The sequence below is a fragment of the Macaca fascicularis genome, chromosome 1 (assembly GCF_037993035.2).
Source record: "Macaca fascicularis isolate 582-1 chromosome 1, T2T-MFA8v1.1".
NCBI lineage: Eukaryota > Metazoa > Chordata > Mammalia > Primates > Cercopithecidae > Macaca > Macaca fascicularis.
This window is the reverse complement of record NC_088375.1, coordinates 123852843-123867218: the sequence shown is the minus strand read 5'-3', so window position 1 is coordinate 123867218 and position 14376 is coordinate 123852843. Positions and strand designations below refer to the sequence as shown.

General features: G+C 49.2%; 1 protein-coding gene across 1 annotated transcript; it reads left to right on the top strand.

The window, feature by feature from the left end:
• Positions 1-7614: 7614 nt before the first annotated feature.
• Positions 7615-14100, top strand: PROK1 (prokineticin 1). Its single transcript, XM_015453855.4, has 3 exons — positions 7615-7754; positions 10724-10849; positions 13003-14100. Exons 1-3 carry the CDS (start codon positions 7683-7685, stop codon positions 13120-13122), a joined length of 318 nt encoding a protein of 105 aa, XP_015309341.1. The 5' UTR covers positions 7615-7682; the 3' UTR covers positions 13123-14100.
• The last annotated feature ends 276 nt before the right edge of the window (positions 14101-14376 follow it).

The following is a 14376-nucleotide window of genomic DNA, read 5'->3' as shown; positions in this document are numbered from 1 at the left end:
TGCAGAGGGGTAAACCTGGAGGGAAGGGCCTGTCAGGAGGATGGGAAGAACAGCACCAGTGCAGATGGAAAGGGAAGGAAGAATCTGAAGTTAAGGGGAGGTCCAAGTGACAGGATTAAATGACCAATTAATTCAGATAAGTTTAGGAATCTAGGAAGTTCCCAGGTTCAATTCCTGAGTGTATTGTGGTGCCTCTCACAACGCTGGAAGAATGTGGCAGTGGGCAACCATGGTTTGTAGCTGCCCAAGATCCTTGGACACTTTCCCTGTATTCAGGTCTGAGTCAGTTATCTCCCAGTGTGCTTGCAGAGGTGCAGGTGTGAGCACTGCACAGCCCACGTGAGCCTTTCACAGGAACGAAGCAACTCGTAGAAAGGGGCTCTGCAGGGGCCTGGACATCAGCAGATGATGGCAGAGGAAGCTTAACGTAGAGCTGGGTCAGGTCTCATCAACAGAGGAGCTGCCTTTGGGAGACACCTTCCTTGTTAGGCAATTCTATGGTTGGTTCTGGACACACTGTTCTTGGACACTCAGCTGCATCCTGTTTCTCAAGACACCTAACAACTCAATGAGCTACTTAACAGTCTTCATTAAATTCCGTTTCTGCTGAAGCCAGCCAGATTAGACTCTGTTATTTACAACTAAGAACCCTAAACAATATAAGTGGGTTTGGCAGCTAGGGTGAAAAGGAGGTGAAAGGACAGGGGCATGTTGAATGTGAAGTGCAAGTGGCGTGTCGATGTGGTGATGTCCAAGGGGCTATTGGCTCTACGGGCCAGGAGTGTGGGGTGGCCTGTGCTGGGAACACGGGAGTGAGATCGTGAATGTGTAGGTGGCTGTGAGCCCTATTCAGGACGGGTGTGCAGGGACAGGAGACCACCAAGTGTGGAACCTCAGTGAACAGCTTCATTTAAGAGATGGCAAGAAGCAGGGGGAGACTTAGAAGGAGACTGAGAGGGGAGGACTTAGACACAATGGTGTCATGAAAAGTAAGAGAGGAATTCAAAGAAAGAGTAGCGCCTGGGCCAAAAAGGCACAAAAGGTCAAGAGAGACGAGGAGTCAAAAAAACGATGCCTTGTGTTTGACATTTAAAAGGCTACGGATAGGCCAGGCAAGGTAGTTCATGCCTGTAGCCTCAGTATTTTGGGAGGCTGAGGTGGGAAGAATGCTTGAGCCTAGGAGTTCAAGTTCAGCCTGGGCAACATGGTGAAGCACCATCTCTATGAAAAATACAACAGGCATGGTGGTGCGTACCTGTAATCCTTAAGGATTCCTTAAGCCTTGGACATAGAAGCTGGAGTGAGCCGTGTCACACCACTGCACCCCAGCCTGGGCAACAAGGCAAGACCTTGTCTCAAAAAAAAAAAAAAAAAAAAAAAAAAAGAGAAGGAAAAATGTGACTTGGAGAAAGCAGTTCCGCTGGCATGATGGGAGCAGGAGCGAGACTGGAGTGGGCTGAGGAGGGTGTGGGAGAAGAGGAAATGCAGAGCTCTCCTACAACTTACTGTGTCGGGAAGAGGAGGTGCAGGCAGGAGTGAAAGGAGAGGCGGGTGCTGCGCTCGCGGGCTGAGCCAGGAGCCACTGTGGCCAAGAGGTAGCAGTGTGATCTGTGTGGGGATGACTAGGGGAGACGCCAGGGTCAACAGCTTGTTTATCCTTAGGTACTAGATAGTCTCTGACACTGTCGTGATGATATCTTTTCTTGAATTACACCTAGTTGTAGGATAAAAAGTCCTGCAATCATTTGAAATCCAGTTAAAGGGATCACTTGAGTGAGGATGCCATTTAATGAAATTATTATTTTTAATTAAGAAAAAAGGAGATAGGGTCTTGTTCTGTTGCCCAGGATGGTCTTGCTGGGCTCAAGCGATCCTCCTGCCTTGGCTTCTCAAAGTGCTGGGATAACAGGTGTCAGCCACTGCACCCAGCCAAGGATACCAGTTTTAAGGACTACTGGGCACCTAGGCCTTGATTTTTTAAATCCAGAGTTCTGAAGATGAGAGCGTATGGGGCGCAGGTTGTCTATGGGTTAGGGAAACTCAGAGACCTCGGAGGGGTCTACCTGGATGCAGACCAGGGGCCAATGTGGCCTGTGATCCCTCCACGCAGATATAGCCTCTGCCATGTCTGAATGTTGGTGTGTCCCCAGAATTCATATGTTGCAACCTCATCTCCCACGAGATAGTATTAAGAGGTAGGGCGTTTGGGGAGGTGATTAAGTCATGATGGGGAGCCCTCAGAAATGGGATTAGCTTCCTTATAAAAGAAGCTGGAGGGAGCTTGTTTGCCCCTTCCACCCTGTCCTCTGGGAAGCAGAGAATGAGCCCTCACCACACACGGAATCTGCCAGCACCTCGATCTTGGACTCCTCAGCCTCCAGAGAAGCACATTTCTGCTGTTTATAAATTACCCAGTCTAGGGTATTTTGTTATAACAGCACAAGCAGCCTAAGACACTCCCCAGGTCCCTGTTATTCTCTGGACCCCGAGACTGTACTCTTTCTATTTTGTTTTCTTCTTCTTTTTTTCTCCTCCTCCGCCTCCTCCTCTTCTGATTCTTCTCAGATTTGTCCAGTTTAAAGTCAGGCTTTCAGCTGGCTTGAAATTATGATCCTGCACTGGACTAAGCCACGTCTTTCCTTTGCTCCAAGTCTCCAGAGTTTACCCCCTGGAGTTCTTGGCTATGGTGCTGTAGCCCCTTTTAGCCTATGGCTCAGAATAGAGTCTTCAAATGTATAAAATACAATATGTAAGATTATAAAGAATATCAAGTTTATTAAAATAAAGTTAAGATATTTATTAAAAACAAATTAGTGACATGGTAATACATGCACTTCTTTATTGATGGATCAAGTAACAATCTAGCAAGGGGCCTAATAACTATAGTGATTTCAAGGTAGTGATGAGCAGGAATGATATTTGGAGCTATTTGCAGCAATAGTAATACGACATAAAAACATCTGTAATTTCTCCCGGCAACAAAATCACAGTACTGTTAAAACTTTTATAGTTTGTGGCCTACGGTCCAAAGAAATTGTTAAAAATTCAGTTAGAAGTTAGTGAACATTAAGATGCAATTTTTCTGTCTACCAAGTTTATGGATTCTCTGAATTCTGCTCATGAACTCCTCGGGGGCTGTGACTCCAAGTTAACAACCCCCAGCCTGTATGCTTGGGTTTCCTTTATTCTATTATTCCTTTCTTCATCTCTTTTTGAAATGGATCAGAGTTAATTCTTGTTTAATTATTAGCAACAAACCAGTAATAAAGGGAGCATTTTTTTTTTCTTTGAGACAGTCTCACTCTGTCACCCAGGCAGAGGCGCAATCTCGGCTCACTGCAACCTCCGCCTCCCAGGTTCAAGGAATTCTCCTGCCTCAGCCTCCCGAGTAGCTGGGATTACAGGCACATGTCACCATGCCCGGCTAATTTTTGTATTTTTAGTACAGATGGGGTTTCACCATGTTGGCCAGGCTCGTCTCGAACTCCTGACCTCAGGTGATCCACTTGCCTCGGCTTCCCAAAGTGCTGAGACTACAGGCATGAGCCACTGCACCCAGCCAAAGGGAGCATATTTTAACACACGTACTCAAACATTAACACAAGATCCGCCCATTCAGTCAGGAGCAAGGAGGCCCCTGGATATGGGCGCCCTTTCTAGCTTACAGAACAATAACCATGATCTTAAGGTAGAGTTGAAAGAGGCCTCTCAACCTCTCCCCCATGCTTGGGTGAGACTTATTCTATGCCTGAAGGTAAACAGTCTCAGGGGACTATGCCAGGTCAGGGAATATTCTACTCCATAGTCTCACTCCATGAGAAGTCACCCTACATCTTGAAGGGCCCCTCAGGGTAGGCCTTGAGATTGGCTGTTGCTACATGCGCGCACACACACGTCTGTATAAATGGTCCATGGTGACACTGACATCAGCTAAAACAGAGAAATAAGGGCCAGGCTTAAGTTATGAGATGTGACCTGCACGTAGCCCTCTTACACAGACACTCAATGGCATGCTGCCCACCTGCCCTTTTTCTCTCCGAAGGTGTGTAGGAGTCTGGGAAAGACTTGCCTGGCACATCTCCACTAGCTCTCCCCTCCCTCAGGGGAGCCAAGTCCATTTTTAGCACTTTCACCGTTTACCTTCCATGTTTTACCACTCGCTTCTTGATTCACTTCCCCTCCGACTTCCCTCCTTTATTTCCTCCAGTTTCTGTTTGCTTAGTTCAGGGTTTTCCTCTTCTGTCCACTCTCCTTTTCCACACCACATCTGTCAGCCAAAAAGTAGTCCTAACTGTGGCTAAAAAGAGTCAAGTACTGTTGAAATCCGCCTAGACGTGGGAACAGGAGAGCTCTAAGGTCTAGAGGGAAATTAGACCCTAGAAGCACGAGTTCCTGGTCCTGACACATGGAAGGAACTGAATGAATGTGTAATTAAGTTATTGAATAAAGAACCAGTACTGCTTATCCCTGGAGCTCCCCAGAGTCTCTTCTGGGATTTCCACCAAGTTGCCGTCTATCCCTTGCCCTCCTCTAATTAAACTGGCTTTTCCTCAAGCACTAGCATTCAAGAGAAATAAAATGTTTTTAATCAATGTTCTTGGTTTTGTTTTGCAACAACATTTCTGGCTACCATTCTTCACTGCAGTTGTGAGATGATGAGTTTTGTGTGTTTGGGGCAGCGGGGAGTGAGGGAGGGAGTGAGAATGGGGAGTGAATGGGACGGGTGTTAGCCTGAGAATCACATGATCTAACATTGTCTCTTGGAAGGCGAGCTTGTGATGTGGGGTAGTGTGTGCAGGGCAAGCAGAGCCCACAGGACCACTTCTGTAAGGTGTTCCAAGCCCCCAGCAAAGCGCTGCCTCCTTCCTAGGTAGCTTTTCTCCCAGAGTGGAAGGTTCTCCAAGGCTGGGGTGGTCTCTTGGTTCTTCTGTCACCAGCCCAGCCCAGTGTCACAGTGAACAGGTGGGCCTTACAGACTCATTATTTTGATTCTCACCTCCCAGGAGAATTTTATATTAAAGCATACAAGTTCATATGTTTATAGTAAAAATTGTCAGTTGGTTGCAAATGCTGCTGTGTGCTGGGCATTGTGGTAAGCACTTTACATGCATCATCTCACTTAACTCTCCACCTGTAGTCAGAGGGATCCTTTCAAGGTGTGAATCAGGCCAGGTGCTGTGATGTGTGTCTACAGTCCTAGCTATTCAGGAGGCTGAGGCAGGAGGATCGCTTGAGTCCAGGAATTCCAGGCTGCAGTGAGCCACAATTGCACTCCAACCTGGGTAACAGAGCAAGACCTTGTCTCTAAAAAAAATCTAAGTGTATATCAGATCCTGCCTCTCCACTGTTCCAAACTCTCCAAGCATTCCATCACACTTGGAGTCAGGTTCCTGCCATGTCCCACCAGGCAGGCTGGATTTGGCCTTTGGCTCCTGCTCCAACTGCATCCCCTCCCATCCTGTCCCCTGGGTCACCTTGCTCTTTGCTTCTCCTGCAACTGGCCAAGAAGCCTTGCCATAGGGCCTTTGCACTGACTTTTTCTCCAGGCTCTGTCCAGCTCACTCCTCCACTTTATCAGTAATCTACACAAGTGCCTTCTCAGAGAGACCCTTACCACATCTAAAATAACACCCCTTGTCAAAGTCTGTGGCCTTCCCTGCCTTTTTTTTTTTTTTTTTTTTTTGAGATGGAGTCTTGTTTTGTTGCCCAGGCTGGAGTACAATGGCATGATCTCGGCTTACTGCAACCTCTGCCTCCCAGGTTCAAGTGATTCTCTTGCCTCAGCCTCCTGAGTAGCTGGGATTACAGGCGTGAGCCACCACAGCCGGCTAATTTTTGTATTTTTCCTAGAGATGGGGTTTCACCATGTTGACCAGGCTGGTCTTGAACTCCTGACCTCAAGTGAACCACCTGCCTCTACCTTCTAACCCAAAGTGCTGGGATTACAAGCTTGAGCCACTGCGCCTGGCCCCCTGCCTTCCTTTATAACAGTGCTTAGCAAAACTGGCTGTTTTATTACAAATCTGTTTATTTGTCTATCACCCGTCTCCTTGACTAGAGTTGAAACTACATGAGGACAGGGTTTTGTTTTGCTCACCGCTGTATTCCCAGTGCTGAGAACAGTGCCTTTAATACAGTAGGTTCTCAATAAATATAGTCAACGAGTAAATAAATAGATGAATACTCACAATATCTTATGATGTAAATGCTATTCTTACCGCCATGTTATAGGTAGGAAAACTGAGGCTTGGAGAGATTAGCAATATTTTCAAGGTCATGAAGCCGTCGATCTGAAGTCAAAGTAGCTGCCTCTGGGGGCTTAGCTCCTGGCCCCCGTGCTAGTTAGTCTTCTTCTCTGCACTCATAAATGCCTGTCAACATTTCTATGTGGAAACCCTACACCCATGTGACACTTGACGAGAAAAGTTTTGCGGATGAATCTGTTTGTGAAATACTACAAACTGCGTTTCCCACTTGGTGTTTCAAACACTTGTTAGCTTATGAAAGGCCCTGAAAAGTTCTGCAAAAACCAAGCTGGTTTGTGTTTCCCAAATTTTTGACCGTAGTCGTCTTTTATTTGTTTATTTGTGTATTAACATATTGCAACACATACCTTGGAAAATGTTGGTTTTTATTATTGTGGAGAGAAGGCAGATCATCTGACAAAGGACTGGGAGTTCTCTCTGGGTGCTCTGAGACAGAGAGAGGGCTGGGGTCAGGGGCTTTCCTCGCAGGAGGAGGGGCCCTCCCCAAAGTCAACTTCCCACCAGACTGACATCTGAGCCCACTGTGTTTGTACACTCACAGATAAGGCCCCTCTCATGCTCACCCCAAAACCTGGAAGGCCAGTGGTGTGGCTCTAGTACCTTTCAGCCACAGCCCATACCAACTCGGCTCTGCAGGGTACTGGGAGAGTGTGTGCCTGTGCTGGCTTTCTGCCCTTAGGTCATTGTACCAAGGGACATGTGCTGGTGTTCATCCTGAGCCCGTGAGAGAGCAAATCCTTATGTGTGTGTCACTTAGGAGTATCAGCCTCACAACCCTGGTCTTTTTTTCCTCACTGTCTTATGTCTCCTCACTGTAATTTTAACCTTTTAGAGAAATAAAGATACTGCCTCACCCTCTTCTGTCTTCTCAGCTACCTCTGTGTTGAGCCCATGGTAAATGCCTAGATAATTCTTGGTGTGAGTGTGAGGGAACCAATAATCCTGTATGTTGCATAGTTTGGTGCAGGGAAGGATAAATGGTTATGCTGCAAATCCCTTAATTCATTACCAGAGCCTTTCCTCTGCCCCAAGTAGGATAGAAGGATACCCAGAGGCAGAAAAGAACATCGAGTGAAATGTACATAACTGTCTGAATCATTGCGTTCTTGGGAGAGTTAGAGCAACCGTCAGAGCCCACGAAGTATCCATTTTTATTGGTTTTGATGTTGATTTGATGTTGTTAGAGATTCAGGTCTCATCTTCGCTTCTGAGATCATCTGAGTAACATCGGTGTTGGAGAAGGGAAAAGCAGAGATGAGGCATCCACAGGCAGCCCTGGATCCTGAGTATAAACATCTGGGAGGAGGCGGGGGATGCAGGAGAGCCTGGCCTTCCCAGCTTGCCGGGCACAAGGCTGAGCAGGAGGAAGCGAGAGGCATCCAAGCAGGCAGTGTTTTATCTTCACCCCAAGTGACCATGAGAGGTGCCATGCAAGTCTCAATCATGTTCCTCCTAGTAACTGTGTCTGACTGTGCTGTGATCACAGGGGTAAGTCGCCTAACATTCTCTGTGCCCTGGGTTTTGGGAAGATGTCAGGGTCTGCATGGGTTGTGAGCCCAGGAACCATGCAGGAGGCTCTGTTGGCTCCACACACTGTGAACCAAAGGGAATGGGGAGTTATGCGTTAGACAGCACTTTAGAGAGGGATTGCATGCGATTTTCAGACTAGTTAGACCTCACTCTACTAAATGGGATCTGCTTTTGAGAAGCTGTGTATGAATCAAATCCTGTTTTAAATGCATTAGTAGAGCATTGAATATTTTGAAGTTCAGTCCTTTGGTAAAATGAAGATTCCTATTATGTAATAAGGAATTCCTTTATAAAGTGGATTGGCAAACCTTAATTTATCTTTTGTGTGAATTTTAATTTTTATTTATGGTCTGGTTCACATATTAATATTAATATTAATTTACATAGCATGTTGACTTAATTAAAGGCAGTAAGCTTAATTAAACGTGGTAAGCTTATAAACTTCTATTGTATAAATTTAACCTCTGCTTAGAAAGGGTATCTTTGAAACTCTTTCACTGTGTGCCTGCCCAGTTAGTTCTGAGAGGAATATGGGTGACACTAACATTCTGAGTGTACCCCAAAGCAAGCGTTCAGATAACAAGTAGAAATCCAGTCTCAAAGCAGAGGTTCAGCATGTGGGCACTGTTCAATTGGTTCAAAATATTCAGATCACAGTTTTCTCTCGGAAGTTTGCCTTTACCTCGAACCACCTTCAAATAGGGGCGCATGATGTGTTATGGTAGCAGGACCATTCTTATTGAAGCAGAAAGCAATGCTTTACCTGAGAGCTTTCCATATAAAAGCCACTGGGAAAAAAAGGTCGGCGGGAGCAGGGAAACTAACTTTTAGTTCAGCCTCCACCAGCTTTTTACATGGATAAGGGAAATGTAGAGAAATGCCAAACAATTCCTGGAATTGGGTTAATTTTACTATTCACCGAAAGGACAAATTCTTTCTTTTCTCTTTTAAAGGAAAAAGACTGAGTTCAAAAGAACAAATATTAAAGGCAAGTCAAATGCTTTTGAGATCCAAAGCAAAAATAAAAATATTCGTGAAGGCAGAATTACACCTAATGAAGTGTTTACACTGTGGGCTGCCCTTCTATGGGGTAGCTTGAAATTCTGAGAGGGCAAGAACAATGGAGAGAAGCCCCGGCTGCTGCGCAGTGAGGGCAGGAGCAGCGCGGTTGGCCTGGATGCTGGGCTTGCCTCACCACCCGTGCCAGCTCCAGCACTGGCCCAGAGAGGCAGCAGGGCAGGCAGATCTGAGAGCGGCCGGCAAACATTTTCACAGTGAAAAGCACAATAGAGAGTGCATTTCCCTAGGCTTACCCAGGAAAGACAGATGAGTGGTTAGAACAGGACAGTAAGGGGAAGTCAGGAACCCCCAGGCTCCCCACATCCTCCATGTCCTGCTGGTGTCCCACTTCTGACTCTCAGCAGGAGCCCAGGCTCCACCACCTCTACACTCCCCTGCTCCCTGGACTGTAACTGTCCCCACATCCAAGGCTTTATGACTCTTCTTCCGAGAGTGGGACAGCAATGCCGCACCTCTATGGGAGAAGAAGAATCAACTGGGGTTTCCTTTACCCCAACCCCGAGCTTTTGGGGCCTGGCTGGGTGTGAGATGTGCCCTTGCTGGGCTGGAGACAGGCACAGCTGGGTGCCCGCCACCCGTAACTCCTCTGCATGATCAGTGGAGCCGACATCCACTCTTTCCCTCTTGGGTCTGAGCAAGTAGGGGCTTCCAGGTCCTGCCACATCCCACACAGCAGCCTGAAGGTGCCCATAGGCTTTTATTGGAGAATAGTGATCCAAAACCCAGCTTTGCATTTTAGCTCAGAAAAGCCACATAGCATCTCTGAGAATGGAAAGTGTGGATGCTTCTTCAGTGGGTCCCCACCTGAGTCTGGAGCAGTTAAGAGTTCTGTCTTCCGGCCGGGCGCGGTGGCTCACGCCTGTAATCCCAGCACTTTGGGAGGCCGAGACGGGCGGATCACGAGGTCAGGAGATCGAGACCATCCTGGCTAGCACGGTGAAACCCCATCTCTACTAAAAAATACAAAAAAAAACTAGCCGGGCGAGGTGGCGGGCGCCTGTAGTCCCAGCTACTCGGGAGGCTGAGGCAGGAGAATGGCATAAACCTGGGAGGCGGAGCTTGCAGTGAGCTGAGATCCGGCCACTGCACTCCAGCCTGGGCGACAGAGCGAGACTCCGTCTCAAAAAAAAAAAAAAAAAAAAAAAAAAGAGTTCTGTCTTCCCCAGCCCTGGCTTTTATTTAATGTGAGCTTAGGTGGCCTTCTTTACAAATGGCACCTTTCCCAAACCAGGCAGGGCCGCTCAGCCCCTGTTCTGCGATCCTCTCTGGGGATCAGGGAAGTCAGCAGAGAAACCCTGGGAGAGGCACCTGTTCACTGGGGTGCTGGCCCCTCGGCTGAGGCTGGGCCTCTGAGGGCCAGGGTGGGGGTGCCTCCATGCAGAGGGGAGGCACTGACCACAGCGCGGTCAGGGCTGGAGACTCCTGGTCCAAGGCAGCTCAGCACTGACCACCCAGGAATTTGGGCCATCAGGGTCCCTGCCACCTCTGAGAATTTTAATTAATTCAGTTCCACCAGCATCCATTGAGCGTCTACTAGCCCTAGAAAAGCTATGCCTTCTAACCCCCAGCCTTGTCAGAAAAAGAGGACTGTCTTCCTTCTGAGCGGCCTCAAGGAGCTTGGAAATTTCCTCAGATCCAGATCCAATGCCCTCCTGAGCCCTGAGCCTCCCCATGAGGGGAGCAGGGCAATAAAGCGTGGCCCAGGGTGTTCTGTTAGGCTAAGGCCAGGGGTGACACTCTCAGCCTTTTCCCGTTCCATCCTGATAAGGGCTTTTTGAATCTACCCTTCCCTTCTGCTTTCTCTTGGGTGCACTAATGGGCTGTTCCCTTCTCTCTCCCACCTGCAGGCCTGTGAGCGGGATGTCCAGTGTGGGGCAGGCACCTGCTGTGCCATCAGCCTGTGGCTTCGAGGGCTGCGGATGTGTACCCCGCTGGGGCGGGAAGGCGAGGAGTGCCATCCTGGCAGCCACAAGGTACTGTGCAGACACTGCATGGGTGCACATATGTGGGTGGGCCATGCGGGGAGCAGAGGGTGACGTCCTGGGGCCTTGCTCTAGCTGGGAAGGCTAGAGAGGCTGACTCCAGAGAGGGAGTCTAGGGAGGCTGTGGCTCCAGAGGACTTCACCTTCCTCTGACAGCTGATCCAGCCCTGATCCAGCCCCTGAATGTCCAAGGGGAAGCAGAAGGCTATGGGGTTGCTGTGTCCCCACCACCAACAGGCACCCACCTTAGTGCCCTGCAGATAACACATTTGTACATTTATTTGTACAAGGCCGGACATGATCCACCTACAAACTTCTAGCACAGGTTGGAGAATCACTGATCTTAATTCAATCCTGACAGCAACCCTGGGCAATGCTGAAGAAACTGACAGACAAGCCAAGTCACGTGACTGGCTCAAGGCACACAGCCAATAAGACAGAGCTGGGACTGGAACTGCAGTTTTCCGACGCCAGCTCTAGTTATACCTCACTGATGTTGAGCGCTGCCGCCTTGTTTTTGAAGGGGCAGCCTCAGGTGGAGGGGTGCCACTGATCTCATAGGCTGTTAGACAGGCTGGGCATTCCAGCCCTTAATTTGCTGTGTGGACTTGGGCAAATTAGTTCACCTGCTCTTGGGCCACACATATACAATGAGTGGAGCAGACTCACTGCCTCTAATGCCCCTTATGGATCTGATGAATTCAGATTTGGGAAGGATCTCACATGCCCTTTGCTTTGAAGGAAACTCCCTTCAGGAACATAAAAGTAGACCCACAAAATCACCTTCCACACCTGGTAAGGTCTACAGTGAGGCAAGTGAGGTGCCCACTTCAAGGAGTCACTCACTCTTGTGCCCTGAGTACGTAGTTCCTGCCCTGCTCGCACTCCTTGACTGCCAGCTCCCAGTCCAGAGTCCTCTGGAGCCACAGCCTCCCCGTTGCACTCCCTCTCTGGAGCCACTTTACCACACTTTACCAGTTAACCAGTGAAGCTCCCAATTCCCACAGCTTTTTCATTAAAATGCAAATAGTGGTGGTTCAATCTAGTCTGACATTGACTATTAGAAGGCAATTAGGGCATTTCCACAGGCTCTCAGGTGACTTGCTCTCCTCCCTGGGCCTTGCCCCTCTCTCCACATGTACCCCTCTGTCTGAATTAGACATTCCTGAGCACAGGCTCTCAGGCTTACCAGCTGTCTTACACCTGGACTCAGGCATATTTCCTGCTCTTCGGGGACTTACCTGCACCCCGGCTTGGTGCTCATCTGGGTACAGAGCATCCTCCAGCAGTCTCTCTCCCAATCACAGCCCCCGCCCAACCTCCTGTCCCAGGATGAAGAGGCGCTAGAGAGTGGTGAACGAGGCCGGACAATGTGGCAGTCCTTGTAATCTTGGGGAATGTGAGGGGGTTCAGCTCCAGATCCATATTCCCAATAAAGACAACAGTGGTAATAAAAACTAATGCTGAATGCTTCCTGCATGCCACCCTTCATACTGGGTGCTTTTTGTCATTTTAACCTCTTTATAACCATATGTGGTAGGTGCTGTTATTAACCCATTTTACAAATGATAAAGCTGAGGCACAGAGAGGTCAAATGATTTGCTGATTGTCACACAGCTGGGAAGTGGTAGACCTGGGATTTGAACCCAGGCAGTCTGACAATGGGCCCATGCTCCTAACTCCTCCCTGAGGATACCCCAGTGGTTTAGCACTCCTCTGGCGTGTGAGTCAGGGCAGAGATGGCGGCTGTCCTATTCGCTGCTGCACTTGCAGCACCCACCACGGTGCTGAGCCCATAATGGATGAGCAACAAACATTCAATCAATGGACGTGTGTGTGCATGTGTGTGTGTGTGTGTATGTGTGTGTGTGCAGGCACATGTGTGCTGAGTCTCCAGAGCCAGGTAGCCTGGGTGCGAATCCTAGCTCCTCCACAAATTAGCTGTGTGATCTTGGCGTATTGCTTAGCCACACTGTACCTCAGTTTCCTCATCTCTAATTGCTATTCTTGTTGTGCTAGGTGCAATGGAGAAGTGGGGTAGGGTGTGGGGGGAGACATTTGCCAGCGCTGGACTGAGCAGAGACTGCTGCCAGGAGGCCCACCAACATCCCTTTGGTGAAGGTGTTGCTTTCTTCTCTCCTTAGGTCCCCTTCTTTAGGAAACGCAAGCACCATACCTGTCCTTGCTCACCCAACCTGCTGTGCTCCAGGTTCCCAGACGGCAGGTACCGCTGCTCCATGGACTTGAAGAACATCAATTTTTAGGCGCTTGCCGGGTCTTAGGATACCCACCATCCTTTTCCCCAGCACTGCCTGGATTTTTATTTGTGCCATGCAACCCAGCTCCTGTGACTCTTCCAGTCCCTACGCTGACTACTTTGATCTCTCTTGCCTAGTACACACATATGCACACAGGGAGACATACCTCCCATCATGACGTGGTCCCCAGGCTGGCCTGACGATGTCCCAGCTTGAAGCTGTGGTGTGAGAGATGGCCAGCCTGGTTCCCTTCCCTGCTTAGGCTGCCAGAGAGGTGGTAAATGGCAGAGAGGACATTCCCCCTCCCCTCCCTTCCTGGGCCTGCTCTCCTTCCTGGGCCCTGTCCCTCTCCCCACATGTACCCCTCGGTCTGAATTGGACATTCCTGGGCACAGGCTTTTGGGTGCATTGCTGAGTCCCAGGTCCTGGCCTGACCCTCAGGTCCTTTATGTGGTCTGTGAGGACCAATCTGTGGGTCGTTCATCTTCCCTTGATTGGTTAACTCCTTAGTTTTAGACCACAGACTCAAGACTGATCCTTCCCAGAGGGCAGCGGACAGTCACCCGAAGGCAGGTGTAGGGACGTCAATCAGCCCCCTGAAGACTCTGGTCCCAGCCAGCCTGTGGCCTGTGACCTTCTGCCAGAATTGTCATGCCTCTGAGGTCCCCTCTTACCACACTTTACCAGTTAACCACTGAAGCCCCCAATTCCCACAGCTTTTCCATTAAAATGCAACTGGTGGTGGTTCAATCTAATCTGATATTGACATATTAGAAGGCAATTAGGGCGTTTCCTTAAACAGCTCCTTTCCAAGCATCAGCCCCGAGAGCAGGTTGGTGACTTTGAGGAGGGCAGTCCTCTGTCCAGATTGGGGTGGGAGCAAGGGACGGGGAGCAGGGCAGGGGCTAAAAGGGGCACTGATTTCAGACCAGGAAGGCAACTATGCACCAACCTGCTGGCTTCAGAATAAAAGCACAAACTGAACTGAGATGTGTGGCGTGGTGTTCCCAGCTGTCGGTTTCAGCCAGGGCCTATGCCTCTGTGGCCACCTGGGGAGGAAGGCAAGGACCAGGTTGTGTCCAGGTTGGGGAGGGATGTGACTGGTATTCCTCCCCTCCCCCACCCAGCCAGGGTCTATTTTTTGGAGAGAATGGATTTCAGGGTCCTTTTGAAGAAAGGATAAGAGGCAGCCTCGTGGGCTCTGGGCAGGGGGTGCGCTGCTCGGAAGGGTTGGGGGCAGGAAGGGGCTGTGAGCTGGCA